The sequence below is a fragment of the Ranitomeya variabilis genome, chromosome 1 (assembly GCF_051348905.1).
Source record: "Ranitomeya variabilis isolate aRanVar5 chromosome 1, aRanVar5.hap1, whole genome shotgun sequence".
Classification (NCBI taxonomy): domain Eukaryota; kingdom Metazoa; phylum Chordata; class Amphibia; order Anura; family Dendrobatidae; genus Ranitomeya; species Ranitomeya variabilis.
The window spans coordinates 765,006,265-765,031,794 of record NC_135232.1 but is presented as its reverse complement, the minus strand read 5'-3'; the positions used below and the strand labels follow the sequence as shown (position 1 = coordinate 765,031,794).

The window sequence follows — 25,530 nt, the reverse complement described above, 5'->3', positions numbered from 1 at the left end:
GGACTGTAGTTTTAGCGGTGCAGCAGTGGCGGTATACAAGTACTGCCATAGCACTATTAAACCCTGCGAAGATGCCTCTAATCCAAAACCATCCCTCTACTGAATGCAGTTAACAGTAGTTTTACTACAGAAATAATATTTAGCCCTGACAAGGACTTTTCTTTTAATGCTGTAGGAGCAGTAAACAAGTACTGCAATAGTAATATTAAACCTTGAATATATTCCTGCTCTAAAATACGCATTCCCTCCTATAACAATTCTCCCTGAACCGCTTCCTGAACACAGTGTGCTAAGCATTGCAACACCAGGTCTTATATAAGACCCCATGATGCGTTGCAGCCAGCCAATCACAGTACTGTGTATGGCAGCAATCCCGCATGTTCATTGGCTGTCTAACAGGCACCAAACAAGAGGGTCAGGGACTCGAATCTGGCGCTCAAGCACCTACGATACTCACATGACTAACAAGAATGCCCAAGCACCCCAATACTCAATTGAATTTCACTCAGTGGCGATCTTGCTTGCTCATCTCTATTAAAGATTTAAAATTATTTTAACCAGAAAAAAATCTAAAGAGCATTATTGCCCTTTTTTTTCAGTTGCTGAACTCACCCACCCAAAGTGTAATAAAGATAAAAACACTGTAAATACATCAGAAGAGTAACAATAAAAATGAAAGCTCCGTGTTAAAAAATAAGCCCTCACATAGTTCCTTTTTCAGAAAGATAAAAAGTTATGGTATCTTGGAAAAAAGAGAGGTAAAAAGATAAAAGTACAAAAGCTGAAAATTAAAATTTTCTTTTTATGAAGGGGTTAAAATCACATTGAAGCATCAACCTGACTATGCTTTTCATTATTAGTGCAAGGGATTGTACTATATTATGATTGCAGATTGATGTCAATTTTCCTTTTTCCGGTCAATGGTTTGTTGGAGGCTTCTGCTGAGAATTAAGATGGGCCATAGCAAAGGATGCCCCAAAGGATTTAATGGCCTTTTTTATTTTAGGATATTTACTGTGTTTACTTTACTTTTTCAATATCAATACTCCATAAAACATTTGTGTGGAATCTTTTTCAGGATGTCAACATGTTCCCCAATCATAGCAAAATTTGGAAATTCATAACTTACCAAAAGCTCTTTTTGGTTGAACTAGGCGTAGAGTAAATGTTTCTGATTTTGGAAGTTCTCTCAACATCTTTGCAACTTCATAATGTCGACATCCAACAATGGTCTGATCATTTATGGCTTCGATATTGTCACCCACATTGACATTTTGTAGTCGGTCAGTGATGCTGCCCTCTTTAATTCTCTAAATAGAATTGGAGTGTACAAAACATTAATTAGTGAGAATGTTTTTAGCATATAACAATCAATAGTGTTGTACATGTTGTATTTTTAAGCATTGCAGTAAAGGATTTTTCATCCGCATTGTTATATTTATGCAATCCGTAGTGCATTTGTTTGAAATACGGATGAGAGTAAATTTGCTACGTGTATATGCAGCGCCCCAGAGTCCTGGTCGTTGCAGTACTGTGGCTCCGCCGCTAAGGGGAGCTATGGCACGTCTGATGGCACTGAAGGAGTTCATCTGACCAGGTATCACAGACACCAATACATTTCACAGCCGGGCCTCCGGGGGGAGCTAAGGGTTCTATTCACTAGGCCACTCCCCACCATAGTGGGTAAACTGGGGGTCAGGCAGGAAGTTAGATGAGAAGCTGACTGGGTTGGAACCAGGCAACACCTTGTGGCAGAGGGTGTTGTAGGGGAAGATACAGTAGGGTCTCTGTCAGGGGTGGGATCCTGACAGAGGCTTGGCAACTTGAGTGAACGTAACGGGACCGTGCCTGCTCAGCATAGCGGCGGTGCCCAAGAAAGGATCAGAAGCGAGATAGATTGTGCTGAGTGAGAAACGAGATCAAAGCAATAGGAGAACACCAGTAGGAGTCGTGCTGTAAGACCGAGGCAACATCCTACTGAGGCGCACAACCGGTGGCCGGAACGCCGAGAGAGTATCATAATATCCAGCTTCAAGCAATACTCTAAACAGCGGCAGGACAGTCAGTCTAAGGCGGGCTGTCTAACTTAAATCACCTATGCAGTCTTGGGGGGCAACTTGTGGAGAGGGGCGACTCTAGGGTCCCGGAAGAGCTCCGAGCCTACCCGTCAAACGGGTGCCGTCCCAACCAGAACATCAGGGAGGGACGGAGGATTAGCAGAACATCATCTAATCGAGTTGTGAGGGAACTTAAGAAACAGACACAACAGTTGTGGGGACTTTCTGTAAGCACAGCAGGGAAGGACCACAACACATAGCGCAAGCAGGAAGGCACAGATTTCCACCTGTGAAGAGAACTCTGGAAGTGCCATTGGACCGGCCGGACTTGCGCAGCCTGGTGAACCGTATTCCAGACTGAGGACCCAGAGATCTTCAGTAAAGAGGTAAAGAGACTGCAACCTGGTGTCCTCGTTATTTACTGCACCGTCCCACAACTGCACCACTACGGCACGACCACCACCATCATCCATCCACACATCGTATCTGGCATTTACTGTGCGCCCCACGGCAGGGTCACGGACCGGGGCCTAGCCACCATGACAACCCCAGAGCAGAGACTCACAGGCCCGGTACCGGGTACCCCTCGGCCCTGCGGCGGTGGGGGCGCTACAAACTTGGCGTCACGAACAGGATCTACTTAAGCCTGAAGAATCAGGTCATGTGTGCCTTGGAACTGTGATTTACTGTGCTTGGACTGTACTTTATTGCAAAGACTGTGTGTTGCCATTTACCGCCAAAATCCGCCATTACAGCGCCCTGAGGAGAGCGCAGGAGAAGAAGAGGGGCGTGGAGTGGGCGTAGACAAGCTGGAGAGCGCGAAGGACAATGGCCGCCCAGTCTAAGTATTACTGTGCTGTGAGGACGTGTCGGTCAGCAGACGAGATCCGCCTCCTGATCCTCAATGGGGGGCGGAGACAACGAAAGCGAAACCGCCCACGAAGGAGAGAGCGGGAAAAGGACCAGGAAGAAGAAGTCAGCGACATGGAGGACGCCATGGCCAGCCGCGCGGAGCTGGAGCGTGGGGTCGAAGCCGAGGACTCCCCCAGCTACCCGGAGAGGCACCGCAGCCAGACCTCCACAGTTGACGCTGAACTCCTGCAGACTGGAGCGGACGAGCTGATCCACCAACCCCGGCGGATGCAGCTGAGCACTGAGGCCGGGTGGAAGAAGACCATCATCGGGAGCCTCGCCAGACGTCTGTCGGCAGCCTCGTCTGGTCCGGAGCAAGAAAGAAGTTCCAGCGCTCCGAAGCCAGAAAGCAAGGCCCTGCCGGAAAGCGAGGTGCTGCAAGCAGAGATGACAGCGTCGCAGCACAAGGCCCCGCAACCAGCGTTCCAGACCCCAGTGGAGGCAGAGCAGACCGGCACCGGAGGGACCGCATCTAAAGCAGGTATGAAGGACGACCCTGCCCTGATGACTGACACCACTCCCGTGACTGCTAGTGCCACAGCTGCTGACTCCGTTCCAGTGACTGATCTTGCAGCAGCCGCTACCTTTGCTGCAGCAAATGCCCCTACTCAAGCTGCGCAGACCTCCATCGCTGCGCATTATTTAACTGTACATGAAAGACGGATTAACGGCGTTTGTCCAGCACTGGGTGTAACCCTGGACCTCACCTTTCCCAGGCCAAGAAGGGTTAAGTGCCAGGTGCAGCCCTGGAAGCCGTTCAACTAAACCTCGGAAACCTGAAACTGTACATAGTTAACTGTTTGTTTCCCTGCTTTTTGCTGCTTTAAACCCGACTAGGGTTAACTCTTAAAGGGATCCCTTTGTTTACCCGGGATCCCTTCCTCTGCTTTTGCTTTTGTTTCCTGTTTCCTCATTGTTGAAAAGAACTGCTGAATCATGAACAGTGCATGATACAAACTTTTTGTAAATAGTTTGCACCTTATTAAAGGCGCTCCCTACTGGTTTTACTTCAAAAAGGACTCTTTGTGAAGATACCACACTGGAACCTTTGCTGAGTACGGACTGGTAGCTTGAGAAGATATGCTACCTCATAGAGACTTGGTCCCCTCTTAAAGGGGATGTTTATGTGTTGCACTTAAGAGAGTAATATTGCTTTAAGACTGAGAGATAGCAATAATGTTTTGATAAAGAAAAAGCGATGATAATGTTTGCGTGAGAAAGTTAAATGTATCCAACTAGTTAATTGTAAAGAAATGCTGATGATGTTCCCTGAAAGATAATGAGAAGGTTTAATGTTCTATAGAAAATGTTTGATAATGTTGATAGACAACGAGGACAGAAGGTAAACCCTGAGTCCTCATAGGAGTCATGTAGAGATGACTCGGTGCTCTTAAACTGAAAGTAATGTTATGTTCTATACTGTGTATAGTAGTTGAAAAGACAGAAGGCTCGGGCTGAAGGGAGCGGTCCTGTAAGAAAGGAGAGGCAGTAGGTCTGGTGCCGTTAGGACAGGCGGCCCTGCAGATTTAAAGAAGGAGAATGTAAAAGTTAAATTGCCTTATAATGTGATTATAAGAAGGTCTTTAGCGGATTTAAGGTACCGTCACACTAGGCGATATCGCCAGCAATCCGTGACGTTGCAGCGACCTGGATGGCGATATCGCTGTATTTGACACGCAGCAGCGATCTGGATCCCGCTGTGAAATTGCTGGTCGCTGCTAGAAGGTCTGCACATTATTTGGTCGCTAGGTCGCCGTGTATCGCCGTGTTTGACAGCAAAAGCGACGATACCAGCGATATTTTACACTGGTAACCAGGGTAAACATCGGGTTACTAAGCGCAGGGCCGCGCTTAGTAACCCGATGTTTACCCTGGTTACCAGCGTAAAAGTTAAAAAAACAAACAGCACATACTCACCTGCGCGTCCCCCAGCCTCTGCTTCCTGACACTAAAGCGCCGGCCCTAAACTGAAAGTGAAAGCAACAGCGGTGACGTCACCGCTCTGCTGTTAGGGCCGGAGCTCAGTCAGCGTCAGGATGCAGAGGCTGGGGGACGCGCAGGTGAGCATGTACTGTTTGTTTTTTTAACTTTTACTCTGGTAACCAGGGTAAACATCGGGTTACTAAGCGCGGCCCTGCGCTTAGCAACCCGATGTTTACCCTGGTTACCCGGGGACCTCGGCATCGCTGGTCGCTGGAGAGCGGTCTGTGTGACAGCTCTCCAGCGACCACACAGCGACGCTGCAGCGATCGGCATTGCTGTCGCTATCGCTGCAGCGTCGCTTAGTGTGACGGTACCTTTAGAGTGTACATCCTTAAGGACAATGTTAACTTATTATGCAAACGTTTGCACTAAGTAGAATACCCGGTTGGGTAACAGGAGTTATTTGTAGCCTGTAATTTATCATGTTAACCATGTTTGTAACGTTCAAGCGTCCTCACCTCCCATAAAGGGAAGCTCTGTTCAAGCTTACTTATTGTTATTGCACTCAACAAAACTGTATGTCTTTTTGCTAACTTGTATTGTTGTTTTCTTCCCAGTCCCGGAGTACTGTGTTTAACCAGGGGGGAGTGCAGCGCCCCAGAGTCCTGGTCGTTGCAGTACTGTGGCTCCGCCGCTAAGGGGAGCTATGGCACGTCTGATGGCACTGAAGGAGTTCATCTGACCAGGTATCACAGACACCAATACATTTCACAGCCGGGCCTCCGGGGGGAGCTAAGGGTTCTATTCACTAGGCCACTCCCCACCATAGTGGGTAAACTGGGGGTCAGGCAGGAAGTTAGATGAGAAGCTGACTGGGTTGGAACCAGGCAACACCTTGTGGCAGAGGGTGTTGTAGGGGAAGATACAGTAGGGTCTCTGTCAGGGGTGGGATCCTGACAGAGGCTTGGCAACTTGAGTGAACGTAACGGGACCGTGCCTGCTCAGCATAGCGGCGGTGCCCAAGGAAGGATCAGAAGCGAGATAGATTGTGCTGAGTGAGAAACGAGATCAAAGCAATAGGAGAACACCAGTAGGAGTTGTGCTGTAAGACCGAGGCAACATCCTACTGAGGCGCACAACCGGTGGCCGGAACGCCGAGAGAGTATCATAATATCCAGCTTCAAGCAATACTCTAAACAGCGGCAGGACAGTCAGTCTAAGGCGGGCTGTCTAACTTAAATCACCTATGCAGTCTTGGGGGGCAACTTGTGGAGAGGGGCGACTCTAGGGTCCCGGAAGAGCTCCGAGCCTACCCGTCAAACGGGTGCCGTCCCAACCAGAACATCAGGGAGGGACGGAGGATTAGCAGAACATCATCTAATCGAGTTGTGAGGGAACTTAAGAAACAGACACAACAGTTGTGGGGACTTTCTGTAAGCACAGCAGGGAAGGACCACAACACATAGCGCAAGCAGGAAGGCACAGATTTCCACCTGTGAAGAGAACTCTGGAAGTGCCATTGGACCGGCCGGACTTGCGCAGCCTGGTGAACCGTATTCCGGACTGAGGACCCAGAGATCTTCAGTAAAGAGGTAAAGAGACTGCAACCTGGTGTCCTCGTTATTTACTGCACCGTCCCACAACTGCACCACTACGGCACGACCACCACCATCATCCATCCACACATCGTATCTGGCATTTACTGTGCGCCCCACGGCAGGGTCACGGACCGGGGCCTAGCCACCGTGACAACCCCAGAGCAGAGACTCACAGGCCCGGTACCGGGTACCCCTCGGCCCTGCGGCGGTGGGGGCGCTACATATATAAAAAAAAGGCTTTGAACAGCCCAAGTGAATAACTTTGATCCAAGTGCACTGACAGCATCTGGAACAAAAATATAGTCGTGTGAAAATAGCCTTACCAGGAAAAATGGCAGAAGCATTTCTATGGCCTCAGGGATTATCATCTCACAAAAATGGCCAAATTTGGTGAGGATATCCACAGACCTCTCATCCATCCCAGATCCAAGGGTAAATTCCTGCATTGGGGTGATGCAAGGCTATGTCCCGAACTGAGTTGTGTTCTCAGCTGAAGGCACGATATTCTGTGTAGCATGGTTATGTCTCCTCTTCTGATTGTGTATGTGTGGCATTGCTTTCCTCACGGGGAGAGTGATATCACATTTGGAAGCGAGGGAAGATCTTCTCTATCAGGTACACACAAACATATAACATGTTCACGCTCCAGGCCAGAAGTGGGAGCTCTGATCCAGCTTGTGGGTGGCTCCCCTATATATATTCCTTTCTGGAGCGAAAGTCAGTCAGTCTTAGAAAGAGTTCCTGTCAGAGAGACAGAGAAGAAGGAAGTTAAGGGGCCATGCAGCCACAAGGGTGCTGCAGCTCCTAGAGAAATAGAAAGATGAACGGATTGTAGAGAAGTGAAGTGCAGGAGAGTGAGAACTGTGGAGGACAGCTGCAACTGGGCTACCACCCTACAGAGCGGAGACACTAGTAGCCAGAAGACCGAGGTTGTGAACGACTCCAAGACTCATATCAGAAACCGGTAGGACAGCTGGACTACATGTCACCTGTCCATTCTAACACCTGGAGACACAGTGGCGCATAGAGCCCGGGTTGTGATAGAGACCCTGTAAAATGGCTCGAGCCACCTGTCATACGGGTTAGTGTCCCACCTTTAAGGAGGACAGAGAGAACAGTGAGGACCTTCACAGAAACCACAGGCAGCAAGGGACTACACCACAGTGCTAGTAGGAAGGCTTCTAACTTCACCTGGTAAAGGGGACTCTGAACTCGCTTCCAAGCTGGCCGGGCCCTGCCTGTACCTGTGATCTGGTGCCCCGGACTGTGGCTGCCTGAAGTCTTCAGTAAACCAGGTAAAGAGACTGCAAACCTGTGTCCTCCGTTTCTTTCTACAGTACCCACCATCTCCATCTACACATCAGGAGCCCTGGGGACCCAGCTTCACCTGTGAGAAGTTATTCCATCTTAGCTGCCATAACATCACCCCAGTGGACCCCTTTAAGCAGCGTCGGTCACCTCTGACCAAGAACCAAAGGTGGTGTCACGAACACAAACTTTATTCAAAACCCCTTTAAGGACATTCCCTTTTAGTTGGGCGCCCAGGGCCACGGACCGGGTTGCCACCACCGTGACATCCCCTTTAAGTACCGGACCCGGTACTGAGTACCCCACGGCCCTGGCGGGCATTCCATATGCTGCTGTGATCATTCAATTCTTCCTTGGGAGAGGGAGCCCATCATTACATATGAGTATAAATTAATTTTCTGCCCTCTTTGAAGTCTGATTCAAGCTCACATCTTCTAGCAGGGCAGGCAGCCGCCTTAGCTGTGACCAGGGGCAGACATATCAATGGTGCAATCTGTGCACAGGGGCCCAAAATGGTAAGGGGGCCACTTCCACCTACAAAGTAGCTGCGAGCAGCTTCTGTCACAAACAGTTAAAGCTGAGAATTATGATGATGCATTGAACTGTAAGAGGGCCCATATTATTTTTTTTGCATAGGTGCATTCTTCTTTCTTTGTCCATCAATGCTGTGAGTCACAGACAGTATTGCCATGGATAAAAGAATATTCTGTTGCTACCTCTCCACATGCTGTTCTTCCTTACAGGCACATGGTACAGGTAATAGAGATACGGCTCAATATACCAGTATATCTATATATATTGTGGTGCGGTGACCCACGTTACAGCCAGGCGGTGCTGTGTGTGTGCTTCAAGATGCGCTTGGAGGCATAAATGTGATGAGACTGAGGGTATGTTTCCACGTTCAGGAAACGCTGCTTGTTTGACGCTGCGCAGCGCTGCAGCGTCAAACAAGCAGCGTCCAGATGTTCCAGCATAGTGGAGGGGATTTGATGAAATCCCGTCTCCACTATGCGTGGAAACCCGCACGCGGCGGCCCTGCGACTACGGACATGCTGCGCGTCTTTTCAGATTGCAGCATGCCCGTACACCTTGCGGGGACGCAAGGCGCATGGCATATCACAGGGCCCTATGGGAGAGCGCGATCATCCCGGATGTGAAGAGTTAACACATCCGGCATGATCGCGTCCCATTAAGGGGGCGGGGCTTAGCATCGAGCGGCTTCGCCGCTGCGGCGATACCGCCGCCCATCCGTACCGTGGAGTCATACCCTAAGTCCGGCAGGAGTGTTAATGGCCGGTGTGTGTGTTGCAGAGGAAGACACTCTGTGCTGTCAATCTGTGTTGGGGAAGCTACAGTTCCTACTGTGGGTCTGGACTATCCGAGGTGCCCTGGTCACAAGGACGGTGATCCCAGTGAGCCAGTTTCCCTGTGAACCAGCACTGGCAGGAGTCAGTGTGTGGAGCTGAAGTTCTTGTGAGGTAATCCCTGGTATGGGAAAAACCTGTGATATACGGCAGAGACGTATCTGCCATTGGAACAGACTGTCGGGGTTTAATATGTTCCGTTGATGCATGTAATGAACTGTAATGGAGAGAGATACCAGTGTGACCACTGAAGGCAATGTAAAACCGTATGTGATATGCTGATATGGCGGTATAATGAACTGTTTGTGTTATGGTTTATGACTAGTGCTGAGCATTCCGATACCGCAAGTATCGGATATTTGCGGTATTGGAATTCCGATACCGAGTTCCGATATTTTTGTGATATCGGAAATCGGAATCAGAAGTTCCCAGTGTATGGTTCCCAGGGTCTGGAGGAGAGGAGACTCTCCTTCAGGCCCTGGGATCCATATTCATGTAAAAAATAAAGAATAAAAATAAAAAATATGGATATACTCACCCCTCCGGCGGAGCCTGGACCTTAGCGGTGTAACCGGCAGCCTCCGTTCCTAAGAATGCAGTGAGTGTAGGACCTGCGATGACATCGCGGCTTGTGATTGGTCGCATGAGCGGTCACATGAACGGTCACGCGACCAATCACAAGCCGCGACGTCATCGAAGGTCCTTTACTCAGCATTCTTAGGAACGGAGGCAGACGCTTGGACCGGTGAGAGCCAGGGGCCGTCCGAGGGGTGAGTATATCAATATTTTTTATTTTTATTCTTTATTTTATACATGAATATGGATCCCAGGGCCTGAAGGAGAGTTTCCTCTCCTTCAGACCCTGGGAACCATTCCGATATTTTGTGTCCCATTGATATGCATTGGTATCGGGTATTGGTATCGGCGATATCCGATACTTTTTGGGTATCGGCCGATCCAATCCGATACCGATACCCCTGCATATTGGAAGGTATCGCTCAACACTATCTATGACGTTTAATAAACCGGAATAGACTGTTTAAATGGAGAAATCGTGCCTGAGTGCTTAAATCCCATGCCAAGCGAGTGTCCCCCAGCACACTCAGGTAGCGTTTCACCACTATATATATATATATATATATATATATATATATATATATATATATATATATATATATATATATATATATATATATAGGCCAGCATAAAAGACAATACCCAAACAGATTTGTCAGAAATTCTTTAGTTTCCTTTCAAAATCAACTAGTAGTACTGTAGTCCTATACTACAAAAAGCGGGCTATTGATTTAAAAAGAGATTTATTATTTTGCACACTCAAAAAAGTGATTTTCCTAACAAATTCAATCAAGACCATGTTACAAAAATGAATACACCTCAATGAAAGTCTTAGGAGCAAAGCTAATGTTTAGAGTACAAAATTCTAATTAACAAGAATTCAACCACAGGTAAGTCTGGTTATTCATTAAACACGTGTCCAGCAGGCAGTTGACAATAAAACAGCATTACTTAACAAAGGAAACCCATTCCCAATTCATGCTGTTAGCAATGGCACCACATGGAAGAGAAATGTCTCAAGACCTGAGAAACAAAATAATCTCTTTGCACAAGAAAGGAGGCTACAATAAGATCAGAAAAGCTTTTCTTATGAGTCAGAATACTGTAGCAAAAGTGATACAAACTTTTCACAAAGATGTAACTGCAATCATCTCAAAGAGACCTCCAGGCCGACCACAGAAGTTAACACCTAAGCAGAAGCATCTTCTGATAAAGAGTTGAAGAAAATTGACATGCAAGTTCACTGCAGTTAGCTTAAGAAGTAGAAAGCCAAACTGGTGTGAGTGTTTTCCGTGACACAATACAAAGTACACTGCAGAGGAATGACATGTATGGGTGTCAGGACTCTGAACATTTTTTATTACCCTTTTGTGCATTACTGCCCTTTTCCAAGATGGCGTCTATGGTCTCATGTGCACTATGTCTTCCTGCTATAAAACTCCATCCCAGCCTTCAGTCTGTGCTAGTGTATTCTGCTTTGCATCCAGCTCCTGACCTCTGGTGACTCCCTGGCTATATACCTGCTCCTGTGAACCTGAGGGGTTATCCTGCTACTCTGCTCTGAGTTCCTGCTGCATACACCAGTTCCAGTAATCCTCCATCTGCTGCTCGTGTTTACTTCCATCTGCATTTGCTGGACATGTAAGCTGTTGCTGCTCTGCAAGAACCTGAGACTATTACCCAGACCTCCCTGGTTGAGCTAAGATATTATTTGAACTGCCTTATAAGCATATCTATCTGTGTTTTGGACTAAGCAAGGACTTATTCGTGTCAAGTATCCTCAAGAATAATTGTGCTTCATAGACTTTCTGCGTGATTGCATTTTCCTCTGAAGTTTCCTATAGACTGCTGAGCTGCATTTGATATTTGCACCAAGTGTTGTGGACTTGAGTTTCTCTCTGCACCTGTTTGAATCACCGTGTGATAATATAGACTTTACCACTTATAAAACTGTGTCCTGTAGTTGTCTTGTTCCACGCAAAGAGTCTCCTGAGTTATCCCCTATATTTGTTACAGGATACTCTAGCCTTAAAAAAAAGGAGACTGCTGGAACAATGACTGCAGAAAGCAGACTAGAGCAGGTGTTTTCCATAATTAGATCACTGCAGAAAGATGTGGAAGGTCTGCAAAAGAAGTTTGGAAGCTTTGAACACAATCAACAAGTGTTTTGACAGACTTTGCAGGACTTAAGCACCCGCATGGCAGCCCAGGAAAACAAACTTGCTGGCATAAAGTCCCAGTTCGGACGGGCTTTTCAGGACATAAGCACGCAAATAGCTGCACAAGCGACTTTTCCCTCTGGGCAACCGCCACCAGCTAGCCCACCTAAGTTGCCCCCATTCAGATTTAATGGTGATCGCGACAAATTTTGTGGCTTTGTGAATCAATGTATGCTATATTTTGATGTGCATGCTGACTGTTTTCCTAATGATAGATCCAAAGTATTGTGTGTAATAATGCTGCTGACCGCACGAGCGCTCGCCTGGGTGAATCCGATGACTGAGTCTCGTCACCACGGTTAAATAACTTGGATGATTTCTTCACCGTTATGGCATTAATGTTTGATGATCCTAATCGCCATGCAACCGCTGAATCTGCTTTATTGTCTTTACACCAGGCAAAACGTTCTGTTATTGAGTATGCTACTGAATTCAGGAGATTAGCGGTAGATACCAATTGGGACAGTTATGCACAATTGCCTATTTTTAAAAGGGGTCTGTCTAGTATTGTAAAAGATGAACTAGCTCGCTCTGAGTCACCACAAGAGCTAGAGACATTTATACAGCATTGTGTGCGCATTGACATTCGCCTTACTGAGCAAAAGGCAGGGGAAGTTTGCTGCATATAACCGTATTTCTAACTTTTCCCTTCCTTCCAAAGAGCCTGCAGGTAAAACATCTCGGGAGGTGGAGGAGGTGCCCATGCAAATTGATTCTGTTCAGAGGCGCGAGATCAATGAGCGCCGGGAGCATCGCCTTCGTGAAAGTCTATGTTTCTACTGCGGCCAGTCTGACCACTTCTTGATCAATTGTCCTAAGTGTCCTAGACGGCCTAACAAGGTGCTAGCAGCAGTAGGGGAGTATGACAACTGTGATAATGAATCTGACATCTCTGAATGTAGCCTGCCTTTAAACGCTGTATTCCATTCACTTTCTATGACCTCACCCCCCAAGGAGCTTAAGGAAAAGAACTCTCACTGTTCTCTCCCTATTAAGATCCTGTGTTCAGGACAGTGGATTTCCAGTGCAGCTATGATTGCCTCTGGTGCAGGTGGCAATATCATGGATATCGCATTTGCCAAGGAACATGGTATTGAAATTCAGCAAAGAGCCTCTCCAATTACCATGGAAACAGTGGATGGGTCACCTTTAATCTCTGGGCCTGTGGATCAGGAGACCGTACCCCTTGAAATTTTGTTGGAGCCTAATCATCAGGAGAAACTTTCTTTCTTGCTAATTTCTTCTCCTCATTTTCCTGTGATTTTAGGCATTCCTTGGTTGCGTTCTCAGAACCCAATTATCAACTGGGAGACCAAGGAGATTATCTTTCCAACAAGGAGCAACTCAGCATTAACAGAAGCTGTCCCTGAGTCCACGGCTACGGAACCACAAGTACAGGTATTTTCTTTACCTCCAGCATATAAAGAGTTCTCTGACATCTGTGACAAGAATAATACAGATCAGCTTCCTCCACACAGGCATTATGACTGTCCCATTGAGTTGCTTCCTGGGGCAACTATTCCTTTTGGTAACGTATACCCTTTGGTGGCACCTGAGCTTCAAGCCTTAAAAGAGTATATTGATGAAAATCTGGCCAAAGGCTTCATACGTCCTTCTTCCTCACCAGCGGGGGCACCTATCTTTTTTGTAAAGAAGAAGGATGGGACCCTGAGACCCTGTGAGACTAGTGCTAACTGACCATCGCAATTTAGAGTTCCTTAGATCCACTAGGTTTCTTTCTCCTCGTCAGGCTCGTTGGAACTTATGTTTAAATCAATGTAACTTTGTTATCTCGTACCATCCAGGTTCTCGTAATGGGAAGGCTGATGCTTTATCCCGAATCCATGCTGCGGATTCCGTACCTGGAGCCCCATCCAAGACCATTCTATCTGATGCCAATTTCATCGGAGTTATCCACGATCAGGACTTGTGGAAGGAGTGCAGGGAGGCCTATGACGGTGATATATTTCTGGCCAACCCACCTGTGGATATTAATCTTGTCTTTAAGGGTGGCATGTGGTTCAGAGATCGATGTATCTACGTCCCTGAGGTCATCCGTCTGCAGATCCTCAAGTTGGTACATGACTCCAAGTTGGCTGGTCACAGGGGGTACAGAAGACACAAGAGTTCCTGAGCCGATTCTTCTGGTGGCCAACTTACCTGAAGGATACCAAAGACTATGTTCTCTCTTGCGAGGTATGTGCTCATTACAAGACTCCTCATGTGGCACCTATGGGTCTTCTACAACCATTACCTGTTCCGTCCCGACTTGGGGGTCTATATCAATGGACTTTATTGTGGAGCTGCCTACATCGAGGGCATGAATACAATCATGGTGGTACTTGATCGCCTGTTCCGCGCACCGGCCTCCCCTCATTTAAAGATACAGTGAACTTGGTTATACAGAATGTCTTTCGGTTGCATGGGGTTCCGGATGAGATCATCTCTGATCGTGGAGTGCAGTTCACTTCAAGATTCTGGAAGGGGTTTTGCTCTGCACTCAATATTAATGTCTGTCTCTCTTCCGCTTACCATCCCCAGACAAATGGTCAGACTGAGCGTACCAACCAGACGCTGGAACAATATCTAAGATGCTATGTCTGCCATCTCCAGGATCATTGGTTGGAGTTGCTGCCGTTAGCCGAATTTTCATATAACAATTCTCAGAGCGCCTCCACTCAATTTACACCTTTCTTTGCCAATCTGAGTTATCATCCGTGTATCTTACCTAGGTCTCCAATTAATTCTCCGGTTCCGGCAGTGGAGGAAAGGCTGACTGCGATGAGGCAAAATCTGGAGGTTCTTAAGGAATCCCTGACCACAGCTCAAGAACGTTATAAGAGATCGGCTGATAGATTCCGTAAACCTGCACCCATGTTCAAGGTAGGAGATTCTGTGTGGTTAGCAACTAAGAATCTGAAGTTAAACATTCCTTCACAAAAACTTGGACAGAAATTCATTGGCCCTTTCAAGATCAAGTGTGAGCTCTGTGGCCTGCCGGCTGAAGCTGCCTAGGACTATGAAGGTACACCCAGTTTTTCATGTATCTTTACTAAAGCCTGTATCTCCTAATACCTTCCAGGGACGTGTTGTGCCACCTCCGCAGCCTGTGGTTATTGATGGGCAAGAACAATTTGTGGTGGAGGAAATTATTGATTCCAGGATTTGCAGGAATCGGCTCCAATATCTGATAAGATGGCAGGGATATCCCCCTGAGGAAGACTCTTGGGAACCTGTGGAAAACATCAATGCCCAACAGAAGATTTCTCATTTTCATCAGAGATTCCCTGAGAAGCCAGGTCCAGGATCGTCCTGAGGCTGCTTCTAAGGAGGGAGTAATGTCAGGACTCTGAACATTTTTTATTACCTTTTTGTGCATTACTACCCTTTTCCAAGATGGCATCTTTGGTCTCATGTGCACTGTGTCTTCCTGCTATAAAACTCCACCCCAGCCTTCAGTCTGTGCTAGAGTATTCTGCCTTGCATCCAGCTCCTGACCTCTGGTGACTCCCTGGCTATATACCTGCTCCTGTGAACCTGTGGGGTTATCCTGCTACTCTGCTCTGAGTTCCTGCTGCATACACCAGTTCCAGTAATCCTCCATCTGCTGCTCGTGTTTACTTCCATCTGTATTTGCTGGACATGTAAGCTGTTGCTGCTCTGCAAGAACCTGAGACTATTACCCAGACCTCCCTGTTTGAGCTAAGATATTATTTGAACTGCCTTATAAGCACATCTATCTGTGTTTTGGACTAAGCAAGGACTTATTTGTGTCAAGTATCCTCAAGAATAATTGTGCTTCATAGACTTTCTGCGTGATTGCATTCTCCTCTGAAGATTCCTATAGACTGCTGAGCTGCATTTGATATTTGCACCAAGTGTTGTGGACTTGAGTTTCTCTCTGCACCTGTTTGAATCACCGTGTGATAATATAGACTTTACCACATATAAAACTGTGTCCTGTAGTTGTCTTGTTCCACGCAAAGAGTCTCCTGAGTTATCCCCTATAATTATTACAATGGGTCATCCACTAAGGAAGCCTCTACTAATGCCAATGCACAAAAAAGGCCAAGCTACAATTTGCCAGGACCCATGCTGAAAAATATAAAGACTACAGTGATGTTTATGGAACTGATGCTTTAAAATTTGCATGTTGTCGAAAAGGTGAGGAGTAGGGATGAGCGTTCCCGTTGATGTTTGGGTTCGTTTGGGTTTGGCCGAATTTTATAAATAAAATTTTTAGTTAGGCTAGCAGAACAGTTCCCGAACTTGATCTCGAATCCCATTTACCATATTTTTTTTACTATAAGAGGCACTGGACCATAAGACGCACCCCAAATTTTCAGAAGGAAAATATGGGAAAAAAGTGTCAAATTGGGTCTGTCTTACAGTCCAAATTCAGCTTACTGGGGAGGGGTTTCGGTACAGGTAGAGGAATGGACTCGGGTTGTTCAGTAGTCCAGGCTGGTGCAGTGACCACCAGGAAATCTCAGGCTTGTGCGGTGGTGCTGCTCTGTGGTGCTGCTCTGTGGTGTGGCAGGGCTCTGCTGGCATTTTGCAACAGGTACTCTGTGGGGTGGATGTACTCTGTGGGGATGGGGTGGCCTGCGGGGCTGCAGTGGCCTCTGGGGCAGTGGTGGCCTGTGGGGTGGCGGAGGCAGTGCTCTGTGGGACGGGGCGGTGGTGGACTTTGGGGTGGCGGGGCTCCGCCGGCATTCCTTGAATGCCTGGAGGCCCGCACAGATCCATTCCTGAGATGCGTTGGCCTCCAGGAAAATGGCCGCCGGGGTCGGTGCATGCCCAGATTCAGATCTTGGTGAATGAGATCTCGGGAGACAAGATCTCGTTGCTGAGATCTGTATCTGAGAATGCACCGCCCCCGGCGTACATTTTCCCGGATGCCACCACATCGCAGGAAGGGATCTGCGCGGGCCTCTGGTGGGCATTCACGAAGTGCCAGGCAAAACAGCTGGGGGCTGCAACCCTCAGCTGTCTGCTTCAGCGAGGCTTGTTATAAGTATATAGTTAAGAATAGTGGGGTCACCATGCCGTATTTTTTAATTATTTATAAGTAAATGGATAATGGCAACCCCCAGCCTAAAAATAGCAGCCTGCAGCTGCCAGAAAAGGCACATCTATTATGTGCGCTAATTCTGGTGCTTTGCCCGGCTCTTCCCACTTGCCCTGTAGCGGTGGCAAGTGGGGTTCATATTTGTGGGGTTGATGTCACCTTTGTATTGTCAGGTGACATTAAGCCCATGGCTTAGTAATGGAGAGACATCTATAAGACACCTATCCATTACTAATCCTATAGTTGTATTATAAATAAAGACACAGCCAAAATAAAGTCATTTAATTGAAAAAATGACACAGACTCCTTTAATAATCTTAATTAAACCATACTCTTGACCTCACCTAATTCCGCCGAAGCCCTCGATCTCCTGTAATAAATCAAAAATAAAAAAACAACAATATACCATACCTGTCCGTCATTCTGTCCCACACCATAATCCATGTCTGGGGGAAAACAGTTTTCAACCTGGACAGTGCCAAGATGCGACCGTCCAGGCTGAGAACCACTGGGTAAATGAACTGCTGCGAGCAGTTACCTCCAGTCAGTGAGGCTCCATTCCCAGACGGGCTGAACTGCTGTGACCTTGGTGACGTCCCCGCTAGCACTGTGAGAGCACCATGATCACTGCATGCCTATATGAATTAATTGAGAGTTGCAGTTTGCAAAAATGAGGTCTCTTATGGCGGGGGTTCAGCTGTTCGGATACCTCAGGGGCTCTGCAAATGTGACATTGCACCCTCAAACCTGTCCAGAAAAATCTGAACTCCAATATGGGGCTCCTTCTGAGCTGTGCACTGTGCCTCAAAAGTAGTTTTCAACCACATATAGGGTATTGTTGTACGGTATGGAGTCCACTAATTATTTAAGAAAATTATGCATTCAAAAAGTCTATTGCCATTCCTTCCCTTCCGAGCCCTTCCCTGTGCCCAATCAGTGGTTTTCCCCAACATATGGGCTATCACCATGCTCAGGAGAAATTGCACTACAAATTTTGATGTCCAATTTTTCCTTTTACCCTTGTGAAAATAAAAGCATTAGGGTTTAAATTAATATTTTTGTGAAAAAATGTAAATAACTTTTTACTTCCACATTCCAAAAATTCCTGTGAAGCACCTGAAGGGTAAATAAACTTCTTGAATGTGGGTTTGAACATCTTCAGGGGTGCAGTTTTGAGAATTGTGTCACTTTTGAGTATTTTATGTCATATGGACCCCTCAAAGTCATTTCAAATGTAATGTGATCCCTAAAAAAAATGGTTTTGTAAATTTTGTTTTAAAAATGAGAAATCGCTGATCAATTTTTAATCCTTATAACTTCCTAACAAAAAAGACAAAACATTATGTTTCAAAAATTGTGCTGATGTAAAGTAGACATGTGGTAAACATTATTTATTAACTTTTTTTTGTGACATAATGCTCTGATTTAAGGGCATACAAATTAATAGTTTAAAAATTGTAAAAAAAAAATTAAAATTTTTACCAAATTTCCATTTTTATCCGAAATAAACACAAGTCATAACGAAGATATGTTACCATTATCATGAAGTACAATATGTTACAAGAAAAAAATCTCAGAATCGGTGGGATAAGTTTGAGTTTTTCAGAGTTATTACTACATAAAGTGCCACTGGTCAGAATTGTATTATTTAGCCTGGTCATAAAGGTGAAAACAGGCTTGGGGGCTGAAGGGGTTAAATAGGTAAGAGGTGTGTGCCATTTCCGGGGTTGGCGTGTGCGAGTCCAGGGGCAACGAAGTGTGTTCTGGACTAGGTGGGTACAGCTGGCAGCGACGGAACGGGGTTTTATAAGCTATTGTCTGGCTGCGGCCTGAGCATATAATTCCCTCGCTGCAGTGTGCCTGCTAGCCCGTCCACAGTGAAGCGGCCCGTCCGGCGACTAATTATCCTTGGTGTGGTTCCCTGACTGACCTGAGAGTAAGGGGGGTGCCGGAGAGCTGCAAGTTCCAAAGCGGAACTGGAAAGCGGGATATTCAAAAATCCCTGCAGTTCGTGATATATTGTAGCAGCAGTGGGATAACTAAAATAGGCCCCTGCGATAAATTGATAGGTCAATAGACTTGTTTGTGTTTTCATCACATTGTAGCAGTGGTGGGATAACTAAGATAAGCCCCCCTGCACATGTGATAGCCGTGTGCTGGCCAAAGGTCACCCCGATTCGTGATATATTGGTCCTAGTGTATCCTCATCCATCCCCTGCAGACTGTGAGGCCTCGCGGGCAGGGTCCTCCCTCCTTATGTACCTGTGTGCCTTGTTTTTTGCTCATGTTTAATGTATTTGTCTATATTTGCCCCGTATTACCATATTCACATGTAAAGCGCCATGGAATAAATGGTTCAATAAAAATGTATAATAATAATAAAAAAATAATCCCACAATTCATGATGCATAGATACGGCAGAAAAATATAGGTATAGTACAATGCCAAAGATTTCACTTACTGCTTGCTAGGTGTCGAGATCCTGCCTCTGCACAAGGGGACTCTCGAACCATCTCCGCTGCGGTTTCCCATTCTTCTCCAGCTGCAGTGGAGTCTGCTTCAGCGGAGACGTCGGTCCCAGCATCTAGCTCAGGCTGATACTGGATGACTGGTTACAGGTGCCTTTCCAGCTTCTGCCATTGTAGCCAGTACTGTGCAGCGGCGAGCAGACGTGTTTGGGACTAAGTCCTGCTCTTCCCTTTCTGAGCATGCCCAGGGCAAGATCTCTCATTGGAGATCAAGGGTCACATGCTTAGATACTGCAGCAAATCCCATTGGTCCTTTAGGAAGGTCCTGAAGGTGTTATTCTTCTGTGGCTGACTCCCATTGGTCCTTCTGGGAAGGTCCTGTTCTTACTGCAGCTATAAAAGGATCGCATGGCCACACGGCTAGTGGACATTTGGAATCGTGTGTGTGTGTGTGTTGATGAGTGCAAGTTGTTCTCCCCTCCCTTGAGTATGACTGTTCGCAAAAGGTGGATGCTAGCTGTCTAGTGCCCGACTAAGCAGTCAACATAAAGACACACGATACAGCTGTACAGTCTATTGCTGTAACCGCCAGTGCAGCGCCGTGCGCTTATAGAGTGCATTCCTATCCCAAGTCTGGGTGGTTAGTGGCGTCCGCCAAAGCGGCAGAGCACGTTATAGTTTCTGTTAATTGACACCCCAGTTGCGGTGTCGAACGCAAGTGGTCTGAACGTACTCTAACTCTGTGTCTTGGGATAGAGTCCTGAGACTCCTTGCTTGCGCTCTTGGTGCGGTACTGTGACGCAACAGGGTTTGCTTCCTTCACACAGGGTGAAGTTAACCCGTGTGTGTATCCACATTGAACCGCCATATAGTCCATCATTACTCAGCAGCAGGTTCCATCTCTGCACGGTGGACCGCGGGCTGCGAACACACCTTATACCATCTCCCTTATAATTTGGTGCGTTCCGCTAGCCCTAACACTGCTTACATTACATGAGTGATATCTATTGTAAATTCTACAATAGCTCAGAAACCAGACTGTATAGTCCTCCATACAGTATAATGGGCACCACACAGTGCTCCATACAGAATAATGAGCTCCATATACAGTACAGACCAAAAGTACACACCTTCTCATTTAAAGATTTTTCTATATTTTGATGACTATGAAAATTGTAAATTCACACTGAAGGCATCAAAACTATGAATTAACACATGTGGAATTATATACTTAACAAAAAAGGGTGTGACACAACTGAAAATATGTGTTATATTCTAGGTTGTTCAAAGTATCCACCTTTTGCTTTGATGGCTGATTTGCACACTCTTGGCATTCTCTTGATGAGCTTCAAGAGGTAGTCACTGGAAATGGTTTTCACTTCACAGATGTGCCCTGTCAGGTTTAAAAAGTGGGATTTTTTGCCTTATAAATGGGGTTGGGACCATCAGTTGTGTTGAGCAGAAGTCTGCTGGATACACAGCTGATAGTCCTACTGAATAGACTGTTAGCTGCTTTTTTCTTGCCATAATACAAATTCTAACAGTCTATTCAGTAGGACTATCAGCTGTGTATCCAGCAGACTTCTGCTCAACACAACTGATGGTCCCAACCCCATTTATAAGGCAAGAAATCCCACTTTTTAAACCTGACAGGGCACATCTGTGAAGTGAAAACCATTTCCAGTGACTACCTCTTGAAGCTCATCAAGAGAATGCCAAGAGTGGGCAAAGCAGTAATCAAAGCAAAAGGTGGCTACTTTGAAGAACCTAGAATATAAGACATATTTTCAGTTGTTTCACACTTTTTTGTTAAGTTTATAATTCCACATATGTTAATTCATAGTTTTGATGCCTTCAGTGTGAATTTACAATTTTCATAGTCATCAAAATACAGAAAAATCTTTAAATGAGAAGGTGTGTCCAAACTTTTGGTCTGTACTGTATATTGCTCCATACAGTACTGTGTGGAACCCCAGGAGTCCGGATGCCATGATGGCATTGCCTTCCTATCGGGGGGAGGGGGGGTGATGTCATGCCTGGATGCAAGGAGGGATTCCCTAATCAGGTAATACAAACATACAACACCTTCCTAACTCCAGACCAGAAGGGGGAGCTCTAAGCCTGGTTTCAGGGTAGCTTCCCTATAAGTTCTGGTCTGGAGGTGGGGTTAGTGAGCTGAGTGTAAGACACTGAAGGGAAAGGAAGCAAGAGAGGAGCCTGGGGTCTGGAGCTGCAATTGGGCTCACCCCAAGATAAAGCACAAAGAGACCGGACACCGGAGTCCGTGGTGGTGAGAGGATTTCATACTCAGCCACCGAATCCGGAGGGCAGGAGATTCCAAGTCTCCTGGCCCCAACTGACATCCAGAGACAACACAGCAGGTCAGGAGCCTGGGGCTGCCAGTGAGAAGGCAGTGCCCAAGACAGGCTCAGGCTGTCAGCCATACGGATTGGAAGTACAGACACTGAGACGACTTGTGCAGAGCTTCAGGCAGCAAGGGTCAGAGTACAAAGTGCAGAACGAAGGCCTCTGAACCCACTTACTGTAGGTGGATCCCAAGCTGTTTCCAGGCTGCCCGGACCCTATCACCACCTGCTACCTGTACCTGCATTTCATCAGTAAAAGGTAAAGGAAACTGCTACCCATGTGTCCTTTAATTATTTCCTGCACCCTCAGTCCTGCACCCCACCGTCAATCATCCCTCTTACCAACAGTACCAGTAGCCCTGGGGAGTAAATAAATATTTGAATGAAAAAAAAAATCTAAACAATAAAAGTACACATATTTGGTATCGCCGTGTCCGTAATGATCCGCTCTATAAAACTGTCCCACTAGTTATCCCTTTTAGTGAACACCATAAAAAAAAACAAGGCAAAAAAACAATGCTTTATCTTCATACCGCTGAACAAAAAGTGAAATAACACACAATCAAAAAGATGGATATACTGTAAATAAACATGGTACAGCTGAAAATGTCATCTTGCCCTGCAAAAAATAAGCCACCATAAAGCTCAATCACCAGAAAAAAAAAAAGGTATAGCTTTCAGAATAAAGCCATGCAAAAATAATTATTTTTTATATACAATAGTTTTTATTGTATAAAAGCGCCAAAACATGAAAAAATTATGTAAATGAGGTATCGGTGTAATCGTACTAACCCGAAGAATGAAACTGCCTTATCAATTTTACCACACATGGAATGGTATAAACTCCCCCCCAAAAAAGAAATTCATGAATTGCTGGTTTTTGTTCACTCCACCTCCCAAAATTTTGGAATAGAAAGCTATCAAAAAATGTCATGTGCCCGAAAATGGTACCAATAAAACTGTCAACTCGTCCCACAAAAAAACAAGACCTCACATGACTCTGTGGGCTAAAATATGTAAAATTATAGCTCTCAAAATATGGTGATGCAAAAACTATTTTTAAAAAGCGTCTTTTAGTGTGTGACGCAGCCAAACAAAAAAAAACCATAACGCCTCTTTCACATGTCCTGATATTTTCAGTACTGGAGATGTCAGTGTCCATGTGTGTAATACTTGCGGCACACGTGTGGCATGCGTGTGCTGCATCAGTACCACATGGACGGGCGCCATGGAAGAAGCATTACGGTAAGCGCTGTTCCCTGGCGCTGGCTGATGTACATGGCTCTCATCTCCCCTGCTCTCCCAGCGATCGGCACAAGCAGGGGAGAATGATGAGAGCTGTGTTCAGCACCCGGCACCGGGGAACAGCGCTTACTGTAATGCTTCTTCCCCAGCCCCCGATGCATGTCACATGGATGACATCCATGTGTGTTATGCATATGCACGTGTGCTGGATGTTTTGTGGCCTGTGATGACATTAACCCCTTAACGACCGCCGATACGCCTTTAACGGTGGCCGCTAAGGGTACTTAAACCACAGCGCCGTTAATTAACGGCGCTGTGGAAAAAGTGAATAGCGCCCCCCAGAATCGGATTTTCTCTGGGGTCTCGGTTGCCGGGGGGTAGCCGAGACCCCAGAGAACATGATTCGGGGGGTTTTTACCGACCCCCGAGTTGCGATCGCCGGTAATTAACCGTTTACCGGCGGTCGCAAAAAAACCCAAAAACCGCGATTTCCCATTTAATTTCTATGTCCTCCGATGTGATCGCACATCAGAGGACAGAGAAATGGGGTCCCCGATCGCCCCCAATGGCCCCCCGATACTCACCTGTCTCCCCCGGTGCTCCTTGTGGCTTCCGATGGGCGCCGCCATCTTCTTCCCGCAAAAAAATGGCAGGCGCATGCGCAGTGCGCCCACCGGCCGGCACCCGGGAGATCTTTGGGGTCTCGGCTGCCGGGGGTAGCCGAGACCCCAAAGAACATGATCGGGGTTGGTTTTTACTGACCCCTGTTTTGCGATCGCCGGTAATTAACTGTTTACCGGCGACCGCAAAAAAAAAAAAAAAAAAAAAGCGATGTGTAATTCTCTGTCCTCTGATGTGATCACACATCAGAGGACAGAGAAATAGGGGGATTCGGAGACCCTATCATACTTACCGGTGTCCCTGGGTCCTCCTGTGTCCTCTTCTGGCCGCCGGCTTCTTCCTTCGGTAAGAAAATGGCGGGCGCATGCGCAGTGCGCCCGCCATGATCTGCCGGTCGGCAGCTAGAGGAGTTGGGGCTAAACTTAGGGTTAGGGCTAGGGTTAGGGCTAGGGTTAGGGCTAGGGCTAGGGCTAGGGTTAGGGTTAGGGCTAAATTTAGGGTTAGGGTTGGGACTAAATTTAGGGTTAGGGCTGGGGCTAAATTTAGGGTTAGGGCTAGGGTTAGGGTTGGGGCTAAAGTTAGGGCTAGAGTTAGAGTTGGGGCTAAATTTAGGGTTAGGGTTGGGGCTAAAGTTAGGACTAGGGTTGCGGCTAAAGTTAGGGTTAGAGTTGGGATTAGGGTTTGGATTAGGGTTGGCATTAGGGTTACGTTTGGGATTAGGGTTAAGGTTAGGGTTGGAATTAGGGGTGTATTGGGATTAGGGTTAGGTTTGAGGTTAGGGTTGAGATTAGGATTAGGGGTGTGTTGGATTTAGGGTTATGGTTGTTTTGGGGTTAGGGTTGCGATTATCCTTAGGGCTGTGATTAGGATTATGGATCGGGTTGGCATTAGGGTTAGGCCTCTTTCACACTTCAGTCTTTTGGCGTCAGTTTGAAACCGCCATTTTCATCAAATAGTGGATCCGCTATTTTCTGGGGGCGGATCCGCTATTTTCCCATAGACATGCATTAGCAACGGATTGTGGCGGATGGTCTTCCGTTCCATCCGCCATGCGACGTATCCATCGAGATTTGGCTGACGTCATCTAGACATTGACGGCCATTGTAACACTTTTTGTCTGCGCCGAAATGGCGGTTCGCGACGGATCCGTCGCGTCCGTCATTCCATAGAATGGACGCCTATGGGCGACGGATCTGTCGTTACCGTCATTTCGGCGGATCCGTCGCCCCAATCCGCTTTTTCAATTGCGCATGCTCCAAAAAGTAGATACTTTTCCCAGACAACCCCCAAGTAACGGATCCGTCAAAAAAACGGATCCGTTAGAACCGTTTTCTCAACAATTGTGACGGATCCATCGATCCGTCACTATGTCGGAGCTGACTGACGCCAAACAACTGAAGTGTGAAAGAAGCCTTAGGGGTGTGTTGGGGTTAGGGTTGGAGTTAGATTTGGGGGGTTTCCACTGTTTAGGTACATCAGGGGGTCTCCAAACGCGACATGGCGCCACCATTGATTCCAGCCAATTTTGCGCTCAAAAAGTCAAATGGTGCTCCCTTCCTTCCGAGCTCTGCCGTGCACCCAAACAGTGGTTTACCCCCACATATGGGGCATCAGCGTACTCGGGATAAATTGGACAACAACTTTTGGGGTCCAATTTCTCCTGTTACCCTTGAGAAAATAAAAACTTGGGGGCTAAAAAATCTTTTTTGTGGAAAAAAAAATATTTTTTATTTTCACAACTCTGCATTATAAACGTCTGTGAAGCACTTGGGCATTCAAAGTTCTCACCACACATCTAGATA

General features: G+C 46.7%; 1 protein-coding gene across 1 annotated transcript in view; it reads right to left on the bottom strand.

Annotated features, from left to right (window-relative positions):
• The window catches only part of GIPC3 (GIPC PDZ domain containing family member 3), a 256,767-nt gene that overhangs the window by 179,269 nt on the left and 51,968 nt on the right, over positions 1-25,530 (bottom strand). Inside the window, exon 3 of the mRNA XM_077271913.1 lies at positions 1,130-1,310. Within this exon, the coding sequence (XP_077128028.1) occupies positions 1,130-1,310 (181 nt within the window). The remainder of the gene's footprint in view (positions 1-1,129; positions 1,311-25,530) is intronic.